Source organism: Sebastes umbrosus, chromosome 14 (assembly GCF_015220745.1).
Source record: "Sebastes umbrosus isolate fSebUmb1 chromosome 14, fSebUmb1.pri, whole genome shotgun sequence".
NCBI classification, from domain to species: domain Eukaryota; kingdom Metazoa; phylum Chordata; class Actinopteri; order Perciformes; family Sebastidae; genus Sebastes; species Sebastes umbrosus.
The window spans coordinates 28,765,303-28,793,191 of NC_051282.1; the positions used below are offsets into that span (position 1 = coordinate 28,765,303).

Sequence of the window (27,889 nt, forward strand, 5' to 3'; positions counted from 1 at the left end):
AGCTTCAGCCGCTAAATATGACTGACAGTGATTTCATCCAACCGGATAGCGTCTTTTGTTTTGTGGACCAATAGGATTCCTCGGTGGGCGGGGCTTAGTGGTCCCGCCTCTCGGCCTCAGCCTCTGTCATTCCCAGAGCGGACTGTTTGTTGTCAAAATGGAGTTCTTACTCGGGAATCCGTACAGCACTCCTGTGGGTCAATGTATAGGTACGTTAACCTTTAAATTATTCACTAGAGATCTCATACTTCCTCCAACATATATAATTTGAACATCTTTGGTGGTTTACGGTACGAAAATAAGCAATCTAGCAAGCAGCATAGCATCAAACGTCATCCACTTGGGATGAGCTAATGTTAGCCTAATGCTAACCCAGCTACCTGAGTCTGCTGTGTTTACAACTAAATCACTCTACATGTGTGTGTAGACAATATAATGCAGGTTTTATGGGAATTAAATGAGAGGCAGTGGAGTGACATGGCTTTTAAAGTGGCCAAGTTCAGTATTTCCTTTAGTTCCTGAACAATAGTTGGCACCACACTGCTTAGTCAGCCTGGGTCATTTATGTTTAACATCTTTAAAACTCAGTGTTTTGTGGTGCTTATAAGATAAGATGAGATAAGATGAACCTTTATTAATCCCAGGAGGGAAATTCAGGTGTCAAAGCAGCAACATCAGCAAACAGAGAACAGAAATTCAGGTGTCAAATGTGTGTTTATATCATGTTTATTTTTGTTTATAGCTTATTTTTTATATTGTATATTGGTAGAATTTAAATTATTATTATTATTATTATCATTCTAACGTTTTTATCTATTCTTTTGTTATTATACTGCTTACTTGCACCATCAAAACCAAAGCAATTTCCTAGTGTATACCTTTTACACCTGGCAATAAACACCATTCTGATTCTGATTCTGATTCTGAAAGCAGCAACATCAGCAAACAGAGTGAAACACAGTAGAGGCAAAGGTATACAAAAATTATAAAAACAATAATAGAGATATAAAAGATACAGAGTGAATGGGTGAACATAGTGTGTACAGTCCGTCAATAAATAAATGTAATATGTACATATGTGCAGTCTATAAAGTGTTAGTGTTATTCATCCTGCAGAGGATGAGAGGAGACATGTGGCCTATACCAAACAACCACATCCCTTTGGTGTGGTTGCATCTCTATTTCCATCTTTGCAAAATTGATCAGAGAAAAACAACCTCTGACCCAAAAAGCTTTAGTGCCTTTAAATCATGACACTAATGATGAGAATAGATTTCCTGTGAGATCTATTTGATCTATCTGATAATGGAAATTAAATGAGAGGCCGTGGAGTGACATGGCCTTTAAAGTGGCTTGCAGAGTATTTCCTTCAGTTCCTGAACAATAGTTGGACCACACTGCTTAGTCAGCCTTGGTCATTTATGCTTAAAATCTGTCAGTGTTTGGGGTGCTTATTCATCCTGCAGAGGATGAGAGGAGACATGTGACCTATACCTACCTACCACATCCCTTTGGTGTGGTTGCATCTCTATTTGCATCTTTGCTAAACTGCTCAGAGATAAACAACCTCTGACCCAGAAGGCTTTGCTGTGCCTTTATCATGACACTAATGATGAGAATAGATTATCTGTGAGATCTAGTTTGTCTGATAATATAAAAATGAAGTACTTTTCTTTTGCTTTGTTTCCTATCAGGCCTTTTTCATAGCAGCCATTTTGACATGTCATTGCAGGCTAAACAACACAGGTGTAATAAATAATATTAATTATGGCCCTGTTCCATTTAGGTGTGCCAGTGCCCTGGTATGGTGAATGCAGGCTAACTGGAATGGCTCACTAATACAAAGGGACTATAATTAATATTATTAAAGCTTTCCTTGGCAACAATTCTTTGGCATCATTTGGCAAAAATTACATAATAGCCTTTCAGCATTATTTAACTTAAGTGCTGTGAGAGAAAACTAGATGTCTGCACCTCCTCATGGCTCTGTTTTCAGGCTTTAAAACATCTAGCCCGTGATCGGAGACTTTGACCAATCACAGGTCATTTCAGAGAGAGAGAGAGCGTTCCTATTGGCTGTGCTCCGGCTGGTGGGCGGTGCTTGGTATTTCCTCAACAGATGCCGGGTTACAAACTTTCTCATTTTCCAGCTAAACAGTACACTACAAGATGTTTCTGAAAACATTTGAGGAAAGAAATAGGCATTACAGTAACAGAATATACTGATTCATATTTGATCAGCGCTGCCTAGTTTGACCGTTTGGTCAGAGTTCGTTAGTGATTGACAGCTGCTCAGAGACGGCAAGGCTACAGCTCGGCTCTGATTGGTTGTTTTCCTACGGTATGCAAAATCCTGCAGATGCCATTAGGAGCATCGGAGGACACCGATTTTTTTCAGATCACCTGTCTCATACTGTCAGGATATAGTGACCGTTTAATAAAAATACATTTTTAATCATATTTACTCCATTTCTACCCACTGCAGCTTTAAGTTCGCCTGTGTTTGTTTACCCTGCAATGGCAAGTCAAAATATCCACTCTAGATTGCCTGAATATCACCCACCTCAATAACAACATCATTACTTTTCTGTTCCTTTTTATACACCATCTTTGGTTCTGTTAGATAAGTTCCTGCTTTGACTTGAATCCAATAGCATTTACCCTCTGTATTTCTAAACAGTTATGGTGTTTGCAGCTTCCTGTTTTATTAACATTTAGTGGAATTCCTGCAAAACAGATGTGGACCAAACATTCATTTGTCACAGCGTTGATTTGTGTTTACCTTTCAGTAAATGCAGGAGCATTTGTTCATTACATATTTTCTTCCCTGAGTACTGCTCTTTTATAAACAAGGGCCCGTCTGTGTTGATGTCAGACTTTCTCATGTAATCTGTTTCTTACTTCCTAGTGATAGAAAGTAGATATAACCACGTAATGCTTTAATCAAGCTCCTCAGTGCAGTGATTCTCAAAGTAAAGTCTGAGACACTCTGTCACAGGGTTGGCAAAATATTTTACTATAAATTATAAAATTGTGCTGTGTCATTAAAAAATGCATTTCTACAGATGGGGACCATGTTTGCCAATAAAACTAGCATATTGGGTCTATTACTCCCACCCATGTTAGCTTTGGGCCCTATTAATATTCTTTTTATTAAAAAGAATATTTTATTTTAAATGTCTGGAAGAGCCCAGTAATAAAATTGTCAAATCATATTTTAGTTGTTTTTTGTGAGTTTATATAAATGTAACTGGTTGTGTTAAATGATGTCGTCTCATTGATCATAGGCCCCTGAATTAAATCGAATCAAAATCGTATCGTATCAGACTTTGAGATATCAGCAAATATCGTATTGTTGCCCAAATAATCAATATAATATTGTATCGTATGGAACTTGTGATTTACATCCCTAGTATTTAGGTTGAAAAGTTTTAGAATATAAATAGTTTCCATGGCATCTAAGAGTACAAATGGTTGTAAGCATTTGCTTAATCCGTGGTACGATTAAGAGGTGGTCCTTGTAAAATTTTCTCCAATATAAGGAGATCCTGGCCCAAAAAAGTTAGAGAACCCCTGCCTTCATGCACTGGATAGAAACAGGGTGGAGGATGGACGTCTATTGGGCCCAGAGGGCTTTTGAATTGTCCTCTGGCCTGGGTGAGTGTTGCCCACCACCCACTGGTCAGCTGCTTTGTGCCACGGTGTCATCCGAGACGGGCCCTCAGCTACCAACAGTGAGCATCGTCTCACATTGTGTCTCTACAGAGGTCCTTCTAGGTCACGCCGTGGGCTGTATGCAGCACATCTTGGATTTCCTCACTTCACAGAGACGGCTGTATCTCCAGCCCGATCTCTCCGGTTGAGTTGCTGCACTTTGCTGAGTTGTACAGCCGTCCGTCTGTCTGTCTGGCGGTGGTACTGTACACCACAGCAGCAGGGCCAAGGATCAGCTTACCTGAAAACAATGAGAGAGAGATCAACAGCACAGATGCTGAGGGATGCATTGTGAGGAACTTTATAGAGCCTTTTTAATTTCCTAAGTGACTGAGAAGGCGGTGGAGGGGTTAGAGGTGGTGAATGAATTTTCTTTTCTCTTCCTCATGCTGCAGCTTCATGTTCAAAGCACTTTGCCCACTTTTTTCCACCACGGTGCTTCTCCTTCCTAAAGGTAAACATAGAGGTCAGAGGCCATTAGCACAGAGAGCTAAAGCATTGCAGTCTGTCAGTTATAAGTGAGTGGTATTTGGTAAATAATGCAGTAGTTCATGCATAGATTTCTATGGCAAGCCATTTTAACATTTAATAGCTAAGCTTGACTATCCGGACTTAACATTAGAGATATCCACAATTACATTATGACTAGTCAGAAATTGTATTCAAGATATCTATAACGTCATTCTGACTAGTCAAAACAGCAGTTAGAGATATCTGTAATTCAGTTCTGACTATCCTAAACAACAGTTACAGATATGTCAAACCTCATTATGACTAGTCAGAGTTGTTGTCATGACGTTGCTCATCAAGGCTTCCCATTGGATATCGGCCAAACAAAGCATCTGAACAGTGTCAGCAGAAGCTTTTTTTATAACTTTGATAGTTTGGTAAAGTTGGAAAGATATTCACAGATTCAAACTTCATGGATCAATAACTCATAAGCGAAACGTTAAAACACAAAACGACGGCTCTTTCTAACCGTAGTGAGGTAGAAAATGAGCTGCAACCTCATTTTAATCAAAACGAGCCGTCCTCCGAGCTGGACACATAACATCGGTCACTATGTGCAGGCGGCTCTGAGACGAGTGGTTCAGGGACCGCTGTGGATCAGATAGTCAGAAAATGACATGAAATAGAAAGAGCTTATCATCAAGGAACCTGTGGCCAACGAGAGCTTTGTTCACTAGAGAGTTGTGGTAGAAATTTACAGCATGTTGTAGATTTATTGTCTCTAGACACACTTTATCAACCCGTACGGCTGCAGTAAAGTGCCAAAGTACGTTTGAATAACTTCCGCCTCCCCTCCCATCCCATCCCGCCCCCTTCTCTAATTTGCGATTTATCGCGTTTAAATATTTTAATTGACTGAATAGCCCTAATAATACAGCAGCGGTTGTCAAACTTCTGCTCTTGCTGAGGTACGTAGAGGAGGAAAAAGCGTGGAAATACAATAAAGACAAAAGACAAAGACGTGGAAAATGAGTAGAGAAAGGAAGAGTCTTAAAAGGACAAAAACGTGGAGAGATGGGGCTGCCTTTGTTGGCAGCGGATGGCACGGCCTGCCACCGTTTAAAGCCACGTGATCGACTGGCTTCACTGGTGTGGTGTCCATTCCCAGGACTGGGGGGGGATTTACACAACACCACGAGTGAATGCACTCAGCGGGCATTTAACTTCATTAGCGAGGCTCTGATTGTTCGGTGTCGTTTCAGCTCATTTCACATGGAGAGTTCAGATTTATTTTCTCTTTTCCTTCCCCTGCCACCCCGTGTTCTGCCCTGTCTTGACCAGACAATCCACATGAGGAGATTACACGGGATGTCCCAGTGGCAGTAGCTGCTTAACCCTCTGAGACCCACAATATACCCGTTTTTGTCTTTTTTAGAGGGGTACAGGGGATCTTTAAGGGGAGATAGCAGGTCAGCAGTAGATGTCACATAGAAGTATTGTACATCATCTGAAAGCAGGGAACCTGAATAAAATTAATTGTATAAGGGTTTAGAACATTATGATCGAGGTATATGATGGTCATCCCAATACTCTATTATGTCTCATAAATTTGTGCAATTTTTGGCTTGATACCATTTGTTACACAGATTTGGTGCTAAATTTAACCTTTTTTTTTTTACCACTCGAGAATTGATAAAAATTATCAATAATCCCTCCAAAATACCACATTAAGACACCAAGACCGTGAGGAACACCATAGAAAAAGACATTTTGGAGAGTTCTGCAAGAATTGCCTTTTTTGGCGATTGGATGGCGAGCACTTCTGTTGTGTAAAACTGCTCAGAAACCCCCTTATTGTCAATCTAGCTAGGAAAGCCATCCATCCTCTGAATGCTCTAGGTCTGTAGTTTGTGGCTGTAAAGTTTCATGAGGCTGTGATTATCCTAGAGGTCACCACCGGTCATTTTATACAGTGAGTTCACGTTTCAGAAAAGAATAGGCGAAAATAATACATTTATACAGCATACATAAAACTGCATGGTTTTTGCCCAAAACTGCATGTGATTATCATAAAGTGGGCATGTCTGTGAAGGGGAGACTCGTGGGTACCCATAGAACCCATTTTCATTCACTTTATCTTGAGGTCAGAGGTCAAGGGATCCCTTTGAAAATGGCCATGACAGTTTTTCCTCGCTAAAATTTAACCCAACTTTGCAGCGTTATTTAGCCTTCTTCCCAACATGGTAGCATGACATGGTACCAATGGATTCGTTAGGTTTTCTAGTTTCATATGATATCTGTAGCTTCACTATAGCCCTAAAACTAAACCTGCTGGAGCCTCTGAAAGACAGTAATGTCGCCTGCATCTGCATGATGTTGAAATTCACTTTCATTCTCTCTATTTTTAGTGTCTTTGTAGGTGGGATTCAAGAGTTTGCTAAAAAAAAGATGCCTGTCTCTCGGTGCTTGCCCAGTCTGTGACAAGTTGATTAGAGATAGGAGGTAGAGCATGAATAAGTCATGGCTGTCAGGCTTGTCCAACGTGGAGCCTCCCAAAAGGAAGGCAACACGGCCCAGCGAGAGGCTCGTGGCCTGGGCATGACAGCCTGCTCAGGGCCTCTGGGCGTCAGGGAGAGAAGCTCCTCCTGTCCACACTCAGGAATCGTCTAATGAGAATCTATTGACTGTCAGTCACAGGAACTCGGTCACAGCTCACTCTGGTAGAAAACCTTTTTTCTGTTCCACTGTGAAATTCACCCCAGATGACTGTGTGATCCTGACAGATATCAGCTTTCAATGACATGATGGATGGATTCGGGGGGGGACGGGAGAGGAAGGAGGAGACAGAGTGATGACTGCAATGCTAGTTCATCATAGTCTGGATCACATTATTTCCTGGCTGCACCCAAAATGCTGTTAGGGTGGAGTTTGAAAGCCTCTGTGGTGTCTGTTTTTCAGCTGTTATGACTAAGTACACAGCAGCTTCACACCCACAACCAGCTTCACTTTTCTCTGAGATGTAGGCTCCCTCTTTCTGACTGTTTGTTAGTTCATTTACTAGAGTTGGAGGCATCGGAGCAACAGGTCATGAAAGTTTCTTGGGAGACTTGGACACTGATGTGTCTCCTGATCCTAGTGGGTTGTTTATCAATCAAATCTGTTATTAAAACTGGGGATACACCAACCCGACGTCAAAGAACTAGCGGTGACGAAGGCCGCCCGTTGAGTTGCCACCCGTTGAGTCGCCGCCCGTTGAGTCGCCGTCTGTTGAGTCGCCTCACGTTGCCTTTGTCTTGGCCAAAAAGTTGCACTCGAACACACCGCAAAGACGACAGCCGACGGCCAGTTAGCACGTACGTTCTGTGCCTCTGTGAGATGAAATAACTCTCCACACCAGCAGGCGGCGGTAGTTTGAATTCGTCATTCAAAAAGGGAAACAGGCCATGTCGCTGTGAAAATGTCCGTGTGTTGGAATGATCAGATAAGAGCCTTCTGTGTTTTTCTTCTTGACCTTACTCGTTGACTTGCTTTCCTCACGTCCGTTTCTCTTCTCGTGCACTGATTCGTTTAAGCAGAACAGCCAATCAGAGTGATTTCTCTCACCGCCGGGCGCCGCCACCGATTCAACACACTGAATCGTCCGAAAAACCTCCAACACGATGCGGGACACACTGAAAAAACTAGACAGACAGACGCTCACCAACCCCAAACTGTCCAACGGCCAACTGTCGGCTTGGTGTGTCAGGGCCTTAATAAATGATATGTAGAGATGCTTTTTAAAATTAACTTTAATTGTTGCTTATTTAGATATACATATAAATATTTTCTAGAAATGCGATATAGTGTTACAGAGAAATACATATGATTTGAAGCCAAGTTTATTGGGGCTTTTAAAGTGTAGAAACAAAATGAATCATTTCAAAAATCATTTTGGCTGAATAAAAAAAGACATGGATCACTGAAGTCTGTCACCACATGCTGACTTGCTTACACAACCGTTTTCCTTTCGATGTTATGTAAACTGTGGGTGGCTTTAATTAGTGTGCATCGACTTAAGCACAGGCAACAGCCAAGCCTGACTAAAATGCAGCAACATGGGTTAGTGACTAGTGAGACAGCCGGCAGGTTGCAAACAGCGGATCAGTATTAAAACTGAAATTTACTTTACTTCAGTGCCAGCCCCCCTCGGGTTTGGGTTGACGAGTAGCCAAGACTTATTAATCATTATTACTCAGATAAAACTAAACTATCTGCAGGCTAACGTGTGTTTCTCTCCACTGGTTGGTATTAAATACAAAGTGATGCTTTCTTAATTTGTGTGTTATTCTTGTGTACAGTAAAATACGTTACCCCTACATGAAACAAAAATGTAGGGGCACAATTTTTTTAAAGAAATAACATTATATAAATCTAAATATTCTGATTTAATTTTGTGTTTTCCTCCAGAGAGGGCCACAGATGGAGGCCTACAGAACGAGGACTGGACCCTCAACATGGAGATCTGCGATATCATAAACGAGACAGACGAGGGGTGAGCTGCTCCCACAACTTTCATTGTTTTCGTTACACTGGCTGACTGAATGACTCAAGCCAATAATACACTGACTACACTGTGCTTCACCAATATACACCACACCACAGAAAGCCTTTTGTTTTCTCTAGGTGTCACTGACTGAATAAATTAATGCATGTGTCCTGCATTAAAACTGTCTTTATAAGACACAATGTAGAGATATAATATACACCAAAAAAAAACTATATATTACCTGATTTCCTTTGCTCCCATTGGTTTGGCAGTGTTCAAAATAATTTAAAGCCCCAGTGTGTAACATTTCAGGGGATCTTTTAGCAGAAATGGAATATAATATTCATAACTATGTTTTCATTAGTGTATAATCACCTGAAACTAAGAATCGTTGTGTTTTCGTTAGCTTAGAATGAGTCCTTCATATCTACATAGGGAGCGGGTCCTCTCCACGGAGTACGCCATGTTTCTCAAGTCGCCCAGAACGGACAAACCAAACACTGGTTCTAGAGAGGGACTTATACGTTTTTAAGTTACCTGAAGGCCACCGTAGTTCTCCGACACGCTTGTGAAACTGTGGTAACGTGAGCTGCAGAGTGCAAAAACCGTGGTACCGCCAGCCGCCGTCTGACTACCGTTGCTTCTAATGTAGTGTTATTATGGTAAGGATGGCCTCTGAGCGAGGCGAACGGCGTTACCACGGTTTTGCACTCGGTGGCTCACGTATACCGCAATCTTGGAAAGGGAGGAGTGAGCGGAGGGGTACTCAGTTGGTTGCAATCTGAAAATGGCTCTCTTTGGAACCAGTTATTGTAAGAGTAGTGTAGATCATTTGGAGTAGATTCAGTGCTGAGAGTGTGTGTGGAACGTGAAACGTGAGTTCTGAAGCAAGAGAGAGAGAGTGGCGTTGTCGACGGCGAAAAACATTATCGACTCCGGCCCAAGCACGAAAAGTTAACAAAGTTTGGTTTGTCCGTTCTGTTCTACTGTAGAAACATGGCGGTGCGATTTGACGGACTCCATGAAGAGGACCCGCTCCCTATGTAGATATAAACGGCTACTTTTAAGCTAACAAAAACACGATTCTTAGTTTCAGGTGATTATACACTAATGAAAACATAGTTATGAATATGATATTACATTTCTGTCAATAGATCCCCCGAAATGTTACACACTGTTCCTTTCAACAAAAAGCCTTCTCCAGCATTCACAATTTTTTTTGCACTTCTATTTTATAATTTTTTATTTCAGGAATAATATTGCAATATGTCTCTTTCCATTTTCCCCTCAGCACTTACTCTTTTTTCCTGCCTTTCACATTCTTCATGCCTACACATACTCATTGTCTTGGCTTGCAACAAACACACACAACCACACACACATAGAGGGGGAGTTCGGCTTCAGCGAACACAGAACTTCTTGTTTTCAAGATGTTTTACAGCGAGTCAGACGATGTCTGGTTCGCTCCAGAGTTAGACTGGAGGTTCAGGAAATTCCGCAACAGAAAATCACTTTATTTTGTGTGAACATATGGTGTCTTAACACATGCTGCTGGGTGCTGAAACGAGATATAACAAAACAGATGCTCCATCCAAAACCAAAAAAAACACTGAATCACACACACAGACATACAGAGTGCTGCTCGAGGAAACTATCAGACATTATGCACCCACCTTCATCCATTTCTGTCTATTTCAGCTCCCTCACTCATAATAAATGTGCCGTAGCTCCTGATGAAGGAGTTCATGAAAGCTTATTACGTCTCATCTGCGGTGAAGAGACGGGCAGTATGAGACCTGAAGTCTTCACACATGGACATGATCATGCCTTAGGAGAAAAAAAACTGAAATAAAAAAAGGGAAACAGATGGTGTGACGGCACTTCTCTGTCTTAGTCAAACAGCTACACTGACAGACTGACTGGCATCTGTTATTGTGGCGCGGAAAATAATTTATTCCAACAAAGTCAAAGATGTTGTGCCTACTCTCAGCTGGGGAGCTTCATCCAGCTGCTGTTTCCCCCCAGGCCAAAAGATGCAATGCGGGCACTGAAGAAGAGACTCGGTGGCAACAAGAACTACAGAGAAGTGATGCTGGGGCTAACGGTGAGGAGGTTTTACTTTTAGCTTTTTCATTTATTGTAAGGGTGCTTTCACACCAGCAGTTTGGTTCATCTGGTCCCAAAGGGGGGAAATAAATCATACATTGTATTGTATTTTAGTTCTGGTCGGGTTCCTGTTCACACTGACTTTTTACAAACGAACCAGAGGAGTAAACATGACGTTATTCACACTGACAGGTAACTCTCTGACTGTCATCCTGCATTATCAGGACCCACGAGGGGAAATCTAATTCTGGTGAATGACAGAAGTTTATGCAGCACTTTAACGCTTCTCATGTGTATATTTTATTATGGTAGAGACAGGACTGTACGAAAGACTCTTTGCACGCTCCCAGATGACTGGTGCAAACACATAGTGCGAACGCACAGATACAGGCAAGGTCTGACATTAGCATCCGCCAAATGCGGGTAAATTGTTGGCAGTGGCGGGTAAAATCGTCAGGACATCCGACACTTTGGCGGACAGGGAAACGCTAGTGATGGGAATAGAGAATCTATTCCTAGTTTTCTGATTCCTTGGCATCTCATGCCTCCGTGACTATCGATTCCTCTTATCGTTGCTATCAGACAGTTACGTATGCACAATGACCCAACAGCATACGCATGCTGCATCATGTTTCAGTTTTTTTGTGACCAGAGCCACAGCGGAGAGAAATTTACCTGTGTTTTTAAGCAAATAACCCCTATAGATGACAATAACAAAGTGCAGTACAGTACTGTGTACAGTACCCTCCCAACTCCCCGAAAGTAGGGCTCCCCTGAAAGCTACGGTGTAATTCGAACACTGTAATTTACCATGTATATCAAGTTTTTTATGTAAAATATATATCAAACATTGAATGACATCAGATCTTAAATGTTATTTCTTCATTTAGCGCATAGATTTCAAAAGTGGCAGACAAAAAGAAATACTTGAAAAGTGAAAGAAGTTAATTTCAGACACGAGCATAAGGCCTTTGACCTATTAATAAAGTAAAAATACCAGCGTTGACATGATTATAAACATGGCCTTAAATACAGATCACTTCCTGAACAGATTTCACGATCAGCAGATGGGTTTATCAGTAGTTTTGCTTTTGAAATCAGGCTAAAATCCCATATATGCAAGCAATAAATCGCACCAGAGTCCGCTTGGAAGCAAACTGAGGCCCCCGTTTTCAGGCGGTCTTGGTTCGGTTGTTTGATCCACACCAGGGTGCGATTGACAGCTTTCACACCAACCCAAACCATGAGTTTGTTTTAATCGAACCATCTTGTGTATTGTCATTTTATTCCACGGCATCTCCTCCTGGCCACGGTGTATTTCTTTGTCTGACTTGCTCATCTTTTGTTTTGTTTATAGCAGCCATGGGATTTTGAGCTGTGTTCATATCCACCCACGTCTTTGGTAGCTGTGCTAGTTAAAAACCCCTCTGTGTGATGAAAGCATCCTAACTGAGAAGTCTCAGCTGCCTCTCAGTTCTTATTTTTTATCTGCCATGCTTCTGTCTGTGTTTCATCAACTCTCTCTCTATCTCTCTCTCTCTCTCTCTGCAGGTGTTGGAGACATGTGTGAAGAACTGCGGTCACAGGTTTCACGTCCAGGTTGCCAACAGAGATTTCATCGACGGTGTGTTGGTCAAAATCATCTCCCCCAAAACCAATCCTCCAACCATCGTACAAGACAAAGTGCTGGCGCTCATACAGGTATCGGGGCATTTTTGTGTTATTTATTTTCCATTTTTACTGAATACTCTCACAAATACACCACACTTTCACTGCAAAACTGTGTGATGCACGACATCATGAAATCATGTTGTTAAATGGTAACAGTCAGCTTCGTAAATGGCATGAAGTAGGTCAGTGGTGTTCTCTGGGAAGCCAGGTGGGCACCGCATGTTCCACTTCACCAGGTGTTGCACCACAACACACTCCGTTGCTATCCTGTTACCTGAGGTCACCTCGGCCAGCAGGTGGTGTTCTCCGTCTCTCGTTCCTCCGTCCTCTGATTATTTATAGGGATTTGTTGAAGGAGACTCCTCTTTTAGACGCCGTCTTTCTGTCCTTTGCTCGGTCTATTGACCACATCAGAGAGTGTGTGTCTGGGAGAGTTCCCAACCATTAACTTTCCTTGACCATTCATTTTTTCTTTATTTATTAAAAGGTAACTCCCTGTTTTCTTATGTTTTTGTGTCTAACTGACTAATAGGGACAACAACTTCTGAAATTGGTCCAGTATTGAGGGAGAGCGCTGTAGACGGCTGCTGCTCACAGGCTACAATATGGTGCTATCGGGGCAAGCTGGCATTGTCATTAACGTCCACTGGAAGTGCTTGTTTTTGCCCCTGAAAGGCTCTGATTGTTATTAGAAGTGTCTCACATTATGGAGAGAGGTGACGTGTTGCCGGACAACGGAAGACAATAGTGGAATACATCCATGGTGGAAACGTGAGAGTTTGTTGTGTTGGAGTATAGAAAGCGTAGCTTAATGTTATCTAAAAGATTTTCAATGTCATGGTTGAATATTTAGATCAACAATGTGGACGAGGTCTTTGAATTCGACGGCCCGCTCGTATTTATTTGAGCCAGAGTATACTGATATTCAGATTTCACAACCAGACTTCTCCTTGAGCGGTACTTTGACACAATAACAAACAGACCAGATCGAAAAGGTAAAGAAAAACATTTTCTCTGAGGGGTCCTTTCCATAATGTTGTCAGACACTTATAATAACAATCTGAGCCTGTCTGCGGCAAAAACAAACACTTTTAGTGAACGTAATGTTACCGTGACGCTGCTCACTTCCCCTTGCAGCTCGTTACAGCGTTGTCCCTCAATACTGGACCAGTTTCAGAAATTGCTGTCCCCATTAGTCACTTAGATACATAATACATGGGTAAATAGGGTCCAAGTTGAAAAATACTGAAGTTACACTTCAAGGATTTGCACACAGGGCAGGATGAAAAACGCTTTGTACTGATACCGTGATGTAAAATGACTATTTATGTTGATTGTACGTCAAAATGTCTTTGTGTGCTCGTGGCAGGCCTGGGCTGATGCCTTCAGGAGTAGCCCCGATCTGACAGGTGTGGTCCACATTTACGAGGAGCTGAAGAGGAAAGGCATTGAGTTCCCGATGGCAGACCTGGATGCGTTGTCTCCCATCCACACCCCAGGGAGGGTGAGAATACAGAAATACACATACAACACACATATGTATAGTCACACAGCAGTGTCCTGAGGGTGTTTTTTTTTCTTCTAGGGTGTACCAGAGGTGGACCCAGCCATGCTCAAGTACCTAGCCCCTGCCTCGCCTGCCGTCGGGACTCCTAAACCTTCCCCGACCCCGACTCCGACCCCAGCCCGGACACCGACCTTCACTCCTGCCCTGACCACACAGGCCCCCATCGTGCCCAGCCCCATCACAGCAACGCCTGAACAGGTGAGGGGCAGCAACCTTTGACCATTGAAATTCAATTTGTTGCTCGCAAAGTGAAACTTCGTTTGTTTCCACAGTCTGTCAATGAAGCAGATTTATCCACAGTTTAGCAATCAAGTTGTGAAGTGCATAGAATAGATTAAAGCAGATTACAAGATTTTAGCGAGACGTCAACTCAGTCGACTGCCTTCGAGAACATCTGCTGATACTGAATAATCCCTCAACCGAATTATAAAGCGAGGAATCTCTGTCTGTCAGCCTGTATTTATGTGTGTCCTTCGCATATCTCAAGAACCGCTCATCCAGTCAATTTCAACCATACCGTGTTTCTTTAAAAGCACTTCTGGGGGGGCCAAGCAATCGGTCCGTTACGGATGGGCACTGCACTAGTGTGTCTAAATGACCTTTGACCTTTATGTCCTTTCAGATCGCCCGGCTGCGCAGTGAGCTGGACGTAGTAAGAGGAAACACCAAAGTCATGTCAGAGATGCTAACAGAGATGGTCCCCGGGCAGGAAGACGCCTCTGACCTCGAGCTGCTTCAGGTTAGAGGCACATCACTACATTATGAGGTCTATTTTAGCAAGTGATCGGCCTGACATTACGTTATACTAGGGCTGTCAAAGTTAACATGATAACACGTTAACTCAAATACATTTTAACGTCACTAATTTCTTTAACGCATTAACGTAACTTGTGATTTATAGGGTGTAGCGGGCTCAAGAAGATGGCTAAATAACACTCCAAACTTACCCTAAATTTTGTGGGGAAAAACTGGCATGACCATTTTCAAAGGGGTCGTTTGACCTCTGACCACAAGATATGTGGATGAAAATGGGTTCTCTGGGTACCCACGAGTCTCCCCTTTACATGCCCACTTTATGATAATCACATGCAGCTACGGGCAAGTCACAGTCAAGTCAGCACACGGACACACTGACAGCTGTTGTTGCCTGTTGGGCTGCAGTTTGCCATGTTATGATTTGAGCATATGTTTATGCTGAATGCAGTACCTGTGAGGGTTTCTGAACAATATTTGTCATTGTTTTGTGTCGTTAATTGATTTCCAATAATAAATATATACATACATTTGCATAAAGCAGCATATTTGCCCACTCCCATGTTGATAAGAGTATTAAATACTTATTCCCTTTAAGGTACATTTTGAACAGATAAAATACGTGCGATTAATTTATGATTAATCGAGATCAACTATGGACAATCATGCGATTAATCAAGATTAAATACTGTAATCGATTGACAGCTCTAAAATGAATATAGGCTCATGTAAACTCTTTTACTGTAAGAATTCTCACAAACTGTAAAAGATGCTTTCTAACATGGCATGTCAGCTGCAAAGTGTTGTAATTATCTGCAGCCACCAGGGGGAGTAGTGCCTTCAGTTTTCAGAGGAAACACTCAACTCGCCCACAATTTATCAACCGCCAGTTGGCTGTGGTAAAATTCCTTGAATTGGCAATAAACCATTGGTATAGAAACTCACGCAGAGTTTAATCTTCTCAGGCTAAATCCACTCAGGTATTTGTGTCAGCTGTAAGAATCTGGCCCCGTGCTAAGATGCCAGTTGTGATGGTTATGGAGTACCCTTTCTGACTTTTCTTTCTTTCTTTCTTTTTCCTGCTGCTAAAGAAAAAACATTCATGAGCATTTCACTCTTTCTCTCTCTCTCCGTTTGTGTCACTTTCTATCTATTGATTTATCTATTGATCAATCTGTTGATGTGCCAATCTATCAAGGAGCTGAACAGAACATGCAGGGCAATGCAGCAGAGAGTGGTCGAGCTGATCTCTCGCGTCTCCAACGAGGAAGTGACCGAGGAGCTGCTACACGTCAACGACGACCTCAACAACATTTTCCTCCGATATGAGAGGTACGATTCAATCAAACACTCAGTCAGACTTTATTTATTTTTCTCGCAACCAACGAGGGCTGACACAATGTCTGAACCCATCGGCTGTCGGTCTAACGACGATTTCGCCTCTGGGGGCAACCGCCAATATTTCTGGGGTTCCTATTTTAGAATCAAACTAAAGATCTGCACAATGTATTAAAAGCTCCCGGCAAGTTTGATTCGATCTGACACAGATCTTCGTCATGCATTACCAAATCACCATCATAAAGTAGAGCAAGCAATACATAGACACAAACACATTCATCACCCACAGGTGATTGTGATCCGCATGGTTGAGAGTCAATCTGCTCTCAAGTTGGCCAATCAGAGCGGAGCTGAACGACGCTGTCTTCATACTCCCACGTGGGGGACAGAGCACGCCTCTATTTAAATTATCCTTGATAATATACATTTTTTTTTACCTGTCCAACAGAGCTAGATATTTTTGCCAGCCCGATGTGTAAGTTCAAGACTTGGTCCAACATGTTTAATGGATATTAAATAACTGTTGCTCGTTAGAGCTTGTTGGTTTAACCAAACTGTGTCTCAATCCAGGATAGAATAGACATCTTTATTGTCCACTTGGGTGGAAATTTGTCTTTAGCTTCACAGACACGCCCACTTCACAGACATATATACACTTAAATGCTTCCTTTACCAAAATTAATAATAATAAATACAATGATAAATACCAGTAATTGCCTGAAGTGGGCAAAACGGTTGGGATGAGAGTGCTAAAATATTCAAAATAAGGTAATACATATCTTAAATAGACATCATAAAAGAAACAGCCACCGTCTCTAATATCTAGTAAAATCATTTGTTAAGTAAAATGACAGAGCCTGTATCGTTGTCCCGAGGGGAGTTTTTCAAATTCATTAAACAGGATGTAAAGAGTCCTGAACTATTAATGTTGCTTTCCTCCTGGTTTGTGTATTATACAGCTCCACCAGCTGTCTCTGGGGGTTCCCTATAATCTTGCTGGCAGTGTTAACTATTTTTGTGAGCTTGCTTTTGCTTCTAGCCCCCAAATTTCCATACCAGCATGTGATGTTGTAGGAAAAAAAGAATACTTTCCACAAGGCTGATGTAAACCATCCTCAGAACCTCTTTCCTCACATCAAAGCTATTTAATGTTCTTAAAAGAAACAATCTTTGCATTGCCTTCTTAAAAATGTAGTAAATAAAAACTTAGGTTGGTATCTAAAATCATTCCTAAATATTTAAAACTACCTACTAGGGATGCACCGATACCGATACCGGTATCGGGTATCGGGTCCGATACTATGCTCATGTACTCGCAAAACGGCTCTGATACAACGGCACCGATGCCACTTTACGGCAGCGTGACGTTAATCTCTCGTCACAATCTTTTGGGTCCTATCGCACACGCTCCACTTCCTCGACGGTGCGGGCGAGACGGGCCGGTGGTGCGCCCGACCCTGCGGGGCTAGGATCCCACCTCAGCCGGCGTGCGCCAGCCCTCACCTTCATCGCGCCACGGGGTTCTGATCGCACCCTCTGACTTGCGCGTGCGTTAGACTGGTCGGATGGGTTGCAGACATCGCTTTTACGTGGGCCGAGCCCCGCCTTGGGGGCACAGCGCGGCTGGGGCGCACTAAGGACAGTCCGCCCGGTGACACTTTGGCCACGGCCCCGGGAAGCACCTGCGCCACGAGCCTTTCCAAGCCGACTTAGAGCCGGTCTTAACGAGGGTCTTTTGGCACAGAGAAGTACTCGTATCGGTACTCGCTATCGGTACTACTTGTACTCGGTCTGAAAAAAGTGGTATCGGTGCATCCCTACTATCTACCCTCTCTACAGCTTGGCCCTCAATTGTGATTGGCTGACACATTGGTTGCCCACCCCCTATTCTTGACATTGAGTTCCTCAGTCTTGTTAGCGTTTATGAGCAAAGCACTCTCTTGACAACATGATTTTAAACAGGAGGCTCCAGCTGTGATTATACACACGTTTGCCAATGGAAAAAAAATTTCATTTTTGAGAAAACATAAGCTTAACACAGATTGAACACAGTTCAAACACCACTAAGTTACAGAGCTCGTATGAAGCCTCGTTCCCTTTTAAACGTTCCGCGGCTTCAAACCGGTAAAACGTCTCTTTCATGAGGGTTTCTGAAGATGAGAGATGTGAAAGCATTTGAACCTCACAAAGCGTGTGGTAAAACATTTAAAGGTTTTTTTTGTGTTGCTCACAGGTACGAGAGGTACAGGTCGGGTAGAGCCGCGCAGAACAACGGGGTGAGTACCGTCAACAGAGACTCTGCATTCAAAGAGCAGAAATCAAACAGCCAAAACTCTCTTTTAGGATCGCTTGTTTTGTGTTTGCATGTTTTCAGAAAAAAATCTTTTTTTTACATTTTATTGCATCTGCATCGCCCGTGGCAGTTTGTCCAACATTAAGGATGCTGTGAGGGATGTTTCAAACAAATCCGTCCACACAGCGATTTGTTGTGCTTGTTTTACCATTTTAGTATCTGAATTAATCATTACTATTTATAATAGCATGCACTTCCCACTGCAGCATTAATATTTAATGCAAGTGGATTGCATCTTTTTAGCTTCATGAAAACTGGAAGAACACAGCAGAACAAGTCCCAATCTGCTATTTAGAGTGTACACTTGCCAGTATCAGTGATTGGCCAGAGCGTTGGGGCATCTCTCGCTGCATCCCACATAGCTGTCTGTGTTTGCATGCTGTTGATCTTTCTGTGTGCTCTGTCTGTTTGTGTCGCGGCCAGCTGATGGAGGCAAGTATGATGCCGGTGCCAGGTTCGATCCCGGCCAATGTGCTTGGGATGAATGTTAACACGTCTGCTATATGGAGCTAATGCTTAGAGACCCATCAGAGTAGCACTGTGTGAAACTGTATGTCCTTCCCTACCCTCCTACTTGCCTTCTGTCTCAGACATCTGAAGTCTTGTGCGACTGTTTATTCAACCCTCAGTATTGTTCCTGAGCCTCCAACCCACAACTACTGACCCTCAGTGTTGTCTCAAATTGTGTGAATTGTCAAATCCTGTAGAATTGTAGAAAGTATTCACTCAGGCTGTATTTCGAAAACCGCATACTATACTAGTAGTATACAAAAACATATTGACGTTGTTTGCATCTTTCCTAATTGTTGAAGGCCGTCTCTCTTTTCCTCTCTCTGTCCCCGTTCAGATGTTGAGTGAGGCCACGGAGGACAACCTGATAGACCTGGGCCCGGGCTCCCCAGCTGTGGTCACGCCCAGGACCAGCTCCAGCCCTCAAGCCAACGTCAACACCGCCACCCCTGCCCCTGCCACCGCCACCGCCACCCCCACCGCCGGGGCCACTGCCTCCCCAGCCCATATTCCAGTTACAGCCTCGCTAACCTCTGCACTAGCTGGTATTGGTAAGAACAAAATGTTTTTTCCAGTGTGGAGAAAAAGAGCTGTAGCATCCCTCCTCCCCAGTCTCTGCAGACCTGGCATTGGAGAAGCAGCAGAGTGTAAAAAAAGGCTCATAATCTGGCTACTAATGGGAACATAACTCATTGCTAGACACTCTTCCCTCCCGGTGCTAGCTCCCCTGCTGGTCTCCAGAAAGTCTCTGCATGTTATAGTACTCTGGTTAAAGCTGAGATATATTGCTGTTCTGTCCTGAAACTTTCTTCCTAATCCTCCGTCTCTGCTTTCTCCGTCCTCCCTGCTGTCCTCTCTCGCCGTCCCTCTCCAGACGTAGCTTCGGACAGCGTGAGTGGGACGCTGTCCTCTCTACCAGGCCGCAACCAGGATGACTTTGACATGTTTGCCCAGACCAGGAGCAGCTCTCTGGCTGATCAGCGCAAAAAGTAAGTCCAGAATACATTTTGCTTCTGCGGCAGCTCAGATCCTCTCATTCTCTTTTTGATGTCTCCTAACCTGCCCTCACTACGTCGTCTTCTTAGGTGAATTATTCCCTTCTGCATTTGCTAAAATGTCTTTTGAATACCTCCAGAGTTTGGGAGTTAATCTGGTATTTTCTCTTCAGATAACTTGTTGCCGTCAGCTGTAGATTGCACATGAAAGTGGAGCGAATAAAAGTGATAGAGTAAGAGCAAGAGAGAGACAAGTTCCTCAGTTGAGAAGAATGTGTTAAGTGAACTTTTCTCTACTTTTTCTGGAGAAATTGGTTCTTTCGCCCCATGGACGTTTTCTTGTTCTTTATGAATTTTGCAAAATTGCAAAAGCTTGTTTGGACTTTGGTTTCATTATTATTATTTCATATTCCTCTTACTATCTTTCTTTTCTGTGCTGTCTCATTAAAAAAACAATATGGCCAACAATAATATGAAAACTCTTATTAAACCCTATTGTTGCTGTTCTTGAAAAATCTTACCTTCTGTTTATTTATTTTATTTATTTTATTTATTTTATTTATTTTATTTATTTTATTTATTTTAAATTAAATTAAATTGAATTTAATTCATTTATTTTTTTATTTTTTATTTATCTATTTATCTATTTTTTGTTCTTGTTCTCTTGTTCTGTTTGTACCACTGGGTGTATAAAATACAAAAAATAATTGCAAATATATATTGGACATTTTGTGGATGTACCATTTCATGAGTTGATTGTGAGAAAAAAAGAAAAACCCCACATAATGTCGACATTTGACCAGATATTCTTTCAAATAAAATATATTACATTAAAATCAAAATGGGTGAGCAATGCTGGGTATTGTTACTGTTTTAAGTTTTCCATTATCCTAACTATGCTCTTTATGTTTTGGTGCACAGTGTAAAGTACGAGGACCCTCAGGCTCTGGGTAGCCTGGCCTCGGCTTTGGATGTGAGACAACAGAACACAGGAGGGGTGAGTACACTGATGCATGTAGTGTGATACAGCTTTCAACCCATACTGTATATGCAGTGTGGCTACGCTGTGTGATTTACATGGCTGATGAGCCTTTTTTCCCGTACCAGTCTGTCCTCAGCCCACGGTCTCTCCCTGCATGTGACACTGTATGTTCTACAGTGACATTTGTCCCGTCTGCAGTGACACTCGAACTTTGATCAAACAAAAGGGCGTAGCTTTGTGTATTGACTATTGCTATTACTGAATAGCTAAAATAAATACTTTGCAATGTGGTACTTGTGCAAGTGTTAATCGAGTTCTGTCCACACATCGGTACTTTCATACTTCAGTTTTCTGTGTAATTAAATAAAACGCCACCTAATCAGTTTATACAGAAACTGTCATTCTTCCTGTCTGAGCACACATTGCAATATATTTGCTATCACTAAATACATATGCGATTCTGAAACATGACCTGCCATACACACATGCAGACAAACACACATGCAGACGAACACACACAGAGTCGGCGATTACGCTTTTTTTTTTTAGTTACCTCAGGTGCCCTAAGCCTCGCACAGTGTTTTTACTTCAAAGTCTCCTTTTCCCCTTTTATTTTCCTCATTTTCATTTCACTTTAAGGAATGAACCTTTCACCGTTTTCTTACGTTCTCCTTCTTCTCCCCCTTTTTAAATGACGGCCGTCTCTTGCATATTTGACTTCTCCTCTGTCTCTCTCTCTGCACTGTGTGCTATGCTGTGGTGGGGGCCTGCTACCTTTCTTCTCTTGTGTAAGGTGTTGTTCTGTTGTTGATTCAGCTGAGGGTTAAAGGGGATGATAACCCAGCAGATCAGGAGCTGCCCATAGACAGCTGGCTTATTACCCAAGGAATGGTGAGGACTCCATCCTCAGTGTGTCCTCCCAACCCCTCCCTCATGTCCACCGTCACTCCCCCCCTGCTCTCAACCTCCTGCGGCATCATCCGTAACCCTCATGAGCTGCTCTCATTTTTCAGCCTCATCTCACTGCTCCTCCTCCTCAGAACATCCACCTCCATGTCAAGTGGTGTTGGGCAATATGATGATACCTTGAAGGGATAGTTTGGGTGTTTTAAAGTGGGGTTGTATGACGTACTTATCCATAGTCGGTGTATTACCTGTAGTAGATGACGGTGAACAGACGGGAGCAAAACAATGTACTGTTGTGAACGGGGCCTGCAGCAAAATGTGTTTTAGCCAACTAAAAGAACTCAATATCAGTTTAAGTGTACCCTATATTTAGAATATTTTCACCGCTTTACCTCGCCATCAGACAGCCCTTTCTGACGGGGAACTGAAGCCGTTATCTATGCTCTCCAAAGCCACCAGACTCCATCGACAAAAGCAGTAATTTTACCTCGAAGAACCTTAATCAGTTAGTTTGTTTGTGTTATTGTGTGACTTTCTGATCCAAACTAACGTGGCGTCCACCACACAGCAGTACATCGCTTAGCTTCCTAACCGGTACTCCTGTGTCTGCTTCTCCAAATTGGGAGCGTGCAGACCGCCATCTAAGTTACTGTATGTAACGTTAATACACTGACCATAAGGTGTAGCAGCGTCATCATGCTGAAACCGAAAACCTAAAAACCTTCGACCAAAATTTGAATGTAGGGATCTGAATACATGAGGAACACCACTGAGAAGCTACAGAATGACATAAAAACCTAAGTATTTAGTATTTAGTTCACTGGATTAACCAAAAACAGACATTCTATATGTATTTTATTGATACAACCAGTTTATCAATATGTATCGCTGCACTGATATGAAATTATTGATATAATGATATCAGATTTTATCCATATTGCCCACCTCCATTGCACTCTATTGACATAGGCACTAAACACTATACCCATTACTGATGCTTTCCACTTAATAGATATCTTAATTAGCCTGACTTGTTACCAGGAACTTCCATCAGGTCGATTCATCTCTTTAACAGTCACACACTAAAACAGCAGGGAAGTGCAAATACTTCTGCTACACAGCACGGTTAAATCGACAACAATGGACATTGTTAAAGTTCTGATAACATATCATCCGTTTTGCTGTGTAGTGGAGAGTATTTGTCAATTGTCCTCTTAACTGTCTTAGATAAATCACTAAATGTAACCAACAACATCCTCACGTCTCACACTAACCAGAAATAGATGAACTAACTAGTTGTAATATTTCTAACACTAACAATTAAGTTGATGTTATTACTGAATATTTGAATATGATGAATTATGCTGTGATTCGTGATAAGAACAGACTTCTTATTGCACACTTTTCTACATTATTTCTCTCCTGGTCACACAGCTGCATGTGTTTTATTTTTCCCCTGTGAATGACTTTCACTGCCCCACTGCCTCGGCCTTTTATCTTGAAATGCTCCTTCACTGCGTTAACTGCGAGGAAACCCCACCAGTGTTTTTGTAGTCGGTAACAGGGTCTCAGGAAAAGGGTTTTTGTTTTCTCTATTCAGCTTTGATATCAGGTCGACGTCAAATGTGGACTTCATATCTTTCATATGCAGTGAAAGGATGTGGAAGTATTGTGTGGGAACTCGATGCCTTTTCTGCTTTTGTAAACAAAAAGCATGCAAGTAGTTTTCCCAATTGTTACTTCTCATGGATGGACTTGCAGTTTCTTACGACTACATGTTAGGGCCATTGTTGGTATAAAAAAATAAAAAGTACATTACGGAGCCGGGGGAGGGCGTCAATATACAAAGAAAATACTCAGAATTTCTGAGATTAAAGTCATAACTTTACAAGAAAAAAACATGGATATTCTCTGAGATTAAAGTGATACATCTACTAGAAAAAAAACCTCAAATTTACGAGAAAAAAACTTGGATATTTTCTGAGATTAATATGATAAATTTACGAAAAAGAAACTTGGACATTCTCTGAGATTATGAAGTCATAAATTTACGAGAAACAAATTCACAACTTTCCGAGAAAAAAAATTAGATATTCTCTGAGATTAAAATGATAAATTTAAGAGAAATACTCACAAATTTACGAGAAAAAAAACATGGATATTCTTTGAGATTAAAGTGATAAATTTACGGAAAAAAATCTCACAAATTTACAAGAAAGAAACGTATATATTGTCTTATATATTCTTCTTAGATATTCTCTGAGATCTCAGAAATTTGCGAGATTATAAAGTCGTAAATTTACAAGAAAAAAAACTCGGAAAATAGTGCAATACAAAATTTTAAAAACTTGGATATTCTCAGAGATTATAAAATAAAAAAATTTGCAAGGAAAAAAGCATGGATATTCTTTGAGATTAAAGTGATACATTTACGAGAAAAAAACTCACAAATTTACGAGAAAAAAACTTGGATATTATCTGAGATTATAAAGTCATAAATTTGTAAATAAAAACATGGATATTCTGAGATTATGAAGTCATAAATTTGCAAATAAAAACATGAATATTCTGAGATTATGAAGTCATAAATTTGCAAATAAAAACATGAATATTCTGAGATTATGAAGTCATAAATTTGCAAGAAAAAAACTCACAAATTTTACGAGAGAAAAACTTAGATATTTTCTGAGATTAAAGTGATAGTTTATTTATTTATTTTTTACCTACGACGGCCCTAATACCCCGTCATAGTTTCTTGAGCCACTGTAAAAGTTTCCTTTTTCAGTGACGTTATAATGCAACACACTCTCCTAGCACTCCTGATTCACTGTGATCGTTCGGTGTCGACATAAACGCCACATAAACGCACCATCCGCCCTGACGTGGCTTCATCACATCACAGTCACTGCACGCCATGCAGCGTTCGTGTGTGTGTGTGCGTGCTCCACGTATGTGTATGCCGTGGGATTGCCCTGCCTCTCGACGGTCCCTGTGCTTTCAGCTTTTCCCATCCAATCAATCTCTTAATCACGTTCAAGCGATTTGCTAATTAACTAATGATGTGGAATAATTAACACTGCTGTGTGACATTAGTCAGCAGCTGTTAAGCCATGTCAGCACCACAGAACTAATGAGAACAATACACAACCTGGGAGCTCCCGCTCTCATCGAAGAGATGATAAAACAATAAGAGCACAGACTTGAGAGGGGCTGAGTGCGTCTTTCAAGCAAATTTTCTCATTTTGATTTGTTTTCATTTCAATCATCTTCCTCTCCGAGCCTTTGGTGATTCCTATTTTTGTGTTTGTGTGTGTGTTACAATTTTTCTTTTTGTTGTCGGGGTCGGTGTCTTTCTGTTGTGTGGCTTTGGTGCTGCCCCTCGGTTTGTCCATGGCTTTGCTCCATAGATCCCCGTATCGCAGTCCTCTGTCATGGATGACATAGAGGAGTGGCTCTGTGCTGACGTGGTGAGATTTCTTTACCTTGATTTATATCTTTTTTTTTCTCCTCTTCTTTCTCTCTCTCTTCTTCCCTCGGTTTTGTTTTTCTTTGATCGCACTTTTCATCCATCCATCTCACGTCACTGGATTTTACTTTAGTTTCCTTTCTCGTCACATCCTTCCATTCACTATAATCTAATGTATTTCCACCAATGACTGACCTATAACAGTTTGCTGTGAGGCTATGCTAACATAGTGCTAATGATAGTCGAGTTAAATTGGCCGGTGTGAGCTTCTTTAACATGTGCATGTGGAGGTTGTGGAGTTGGGCTCAGGAAGGTTCCTCTTTGTCTTCACCTGCGAAAAGTGTGGACGTTTGCATGACCGACGGATCCTTCTTTGTACGGATATGGAGTTTGTGTTAACTTTAAAAGCATTTGACTTGTATGATGCTTTTGTGTATCAGCTTATAGAGAGACGAATTCACGCCTCTTCCGGTGGACCTTATGGGACCTTATTTCGGAAAAAAAAATGCAATGTAGTCAACGGCAAAGACAAAAAGGCTTCGTCCAAAATTGCATATGTGTGAATAAACAGTAGTAGGTATCTTTTTGGACGCACTGAGCAGTAATTTATGTCATCACTTCCTGAGAGCCTCCTTAGCGGTGTGTTTTATCCAGCGACTCCTGGTCTTTTTATCAGCCGGGAAGCAAAAGAACGAGAGAGACCTGTTGCTTTGTGAGTACATTCTGGTACGAAACACTTACGCAACTTTTGGGTGTGTAGTCTTTCTAACTACGTATTTTCACAGTCTTATAATTCAACAGTTTTACAACAAACTGCGACTTTCTTGACCTGCAAAATTACATTTTAAATTCACAAATATATGTGTGATTTATGACGCGATTCAAACGGGATCAAAAAAAATATTTGTCTCTCTCCGTTGACTACCGTTGATATTTTTTCCGAAATAAGGCCCCATGGTTTTCCACCGGAAAGGGCGGGACTTCTCCTCTCTATTGTGTTGCTGACTAAGGTTTATATCTGTCTTTTGTAACAAAGACAACTCCATTAACGAAGCCAGATTGTGTACATTATCTTATGACGTGTTTCTTCTTTTCAATAGAAAGGGGATGCTGCCGAGGAAGGGGTGACCAGTGAAGGTATAGACTCTGATCACGATTGTTCCGCTCGCTCTAACATGTGTGAAGTTTTGTTAATGTTCACCCTTTTCATAATTTTATCTGTTTCTCTTAGAGTTTGACAAGTTCCTGGAGGAGCGAGCAAAGGTGTCAGACTCTCTGCCGTCTCCCACCGGAGCTAACCCCGCTCACCCGGCTCGAGCCCCCGCCGGCTCCCACAAGAAGGCCGAGCGGACGGAGGACGCCCTCTTTGCCTTGTAGACTTGTTCTCGGAGAACCTCCATCTCTCTCTAGGGGGCGTCTAAAGGTCCTCGCCCTCAATGATTCCTCCCAAAACAGTCCCTCCGCTCCCATTTTCCTCGCCGACTCGCCGTGGTTATAGCAAGTGATCTCCACCTCCTTGTCATTCTCTCGCCACAGTGTTGCTCTAACATGCAGAGGTCCGACGTGTTTACTGCGCACAACTGTTGTTTTCTTACAGTATATATGGATGTATTAATCTGTTAGTGTGGGATGTACTACTCGCAGCATCTCATCTGTAACGCTCCACCAAAGGAACCTGTCTGATGTGGTTTCAAAATGTGGTATATTACTGCGAGATTCATGGCAAAAGGTTCATGCATTGAGTCAGTATATGGGAGCATACAATTAGGATTACATTGTGTTGTTTTACTACAGTCAGCTAATTGCTAATTTATGCATTTCTTGTTTTAATGGTTTGTTCTGTACTATGTACTAGCGCTGTGGTTATGGTCGATCCATGCAATTCTTTTTTTTATTTTTTTTTTCTCCAGAAGTTAGAGTTGTAGTCATGATTTTAATACTGACATATGTGCGGAATGGCAACAGGTTTTATAACCCAATTACCCATGCGGACAAAACACTGATGTTAAGCAGGCTGATTTTGCTAGCGAGGAATATATAATGGCTAAATCGTAGCTACTCTTGATGAGTGTACGCAAGCGTTCCTTTAACCAAAGGGATTAGAAGAAGTTAGGATGTATTTTAAAAGGGGAAGGAACGTGCCCGTGGAATATTACCCATCAGTCTTTTCACTCCTCTGAAAAGCGAATTAGCTGCTCTAGAACAATTACAAACACTTTTACCCATTCCAAAGATTATTGAGGCTTTAAATGACCAACTAGCACTGAATTTTACCTGTCGAACAATAATCGCGTGTTATTATAAGCGTTAAAGGGATCATGAACAGTTTTTCCTTCCCCTGCTCTATTAATGTCTCTGTGCACTTTGAAGCAAAAAAAACAAAAACAAATCTGTATTTTGTCCTTTGTGTTTACAAGATGGTTACTATTTTTCTAGGGGATGGGAAATGGTCTTTAGGTTGACTTCATTTTGCACATAACTTTTGTAACTGTGTGATTACAGGGCTCGTTCACGTAGAGGTGGATCGATGGACAGTCCAACTTTTAGGAATAT

The 27,889-nt window shown here is 41.8% G+C and overlaps 1 protein-coding gene across 8 annotated transcripts; it reads left to right on the forward strand.

The window, feature by feature from the left end:
• The first annotated feature begins 7 nt into the window (after positions 1-7).
• Positions 8-27,889, forward strand: LOC119501832 (TOM1-like protein 2). 8 transcript variants are annotated; one of them, XM_037792473.1, is made up of 17 exons: positions 24-209; positions 8,611-8,695; positions 10,715-10,793; positions 12,347-12,496; positions 13,836-13,970; positions 14,052-14,231; positions 14,656-14,772; positions 15,985-16,118; positions 18,358-18,400; positions 18,901-18,909; positions 19,325-19,538; positions 19,862-19,976; positions 20,904-20,979; positions 21,781-21,855; positions 25,278-25,337; positions 26,437-26,473; positions 26,568-27,889. In XM_037792473.1, the coding sequence occupies exons 1-17, from the start codon at positions 158-160 to the stop codon at positions 26,711-26,713; spliced, it is 1,707 nt and encodes a 568-aa protein (XP_037648401.1). In that variant the 5' UTR covers positions 24-157; the 3' UTR covers positions 26,714-27,889. The 8 variants fall into 8 exon arrangements, 7 of the variants coding, with proteins under 7 accessions (XP_037648407.1, XP_037648401.1, XP_037648403.1 ...); XM_037792475.1 differs by lacking the exon at positions 21,781-21,855 and having other exon boundaries at positions 31-209; XM_037792474.1 differs by lacking the exon at positions 18,901-18,909 and having other exon boundaries at positions 35-209.

Excerpts from the sequence above, each read along its gene's own strand:
- LOC119501832 (XM_037792473.1), top strand. The coding sequence starts at position 158 with ATGGAGTTCTTACTCGGGAATCCGTACAGCACTCCTGTGGGTCAATGT. Across the intron at positions 14,773-15,984 it reads CTGACCTCGAGCTGCTTCAG|GAGCTGAACAGAACATGCAG; the intron begins GTTAGAGGCACA and ends CAATCTATCAAG. Across the intron at positions 21,856-25,277 it reads GGCTTATTACCCAAGGAATG|ATCCCCGTATCGCAGTCCTC; the intron begins GTGAGGACTCCA and ends TTTGCTCCATAG.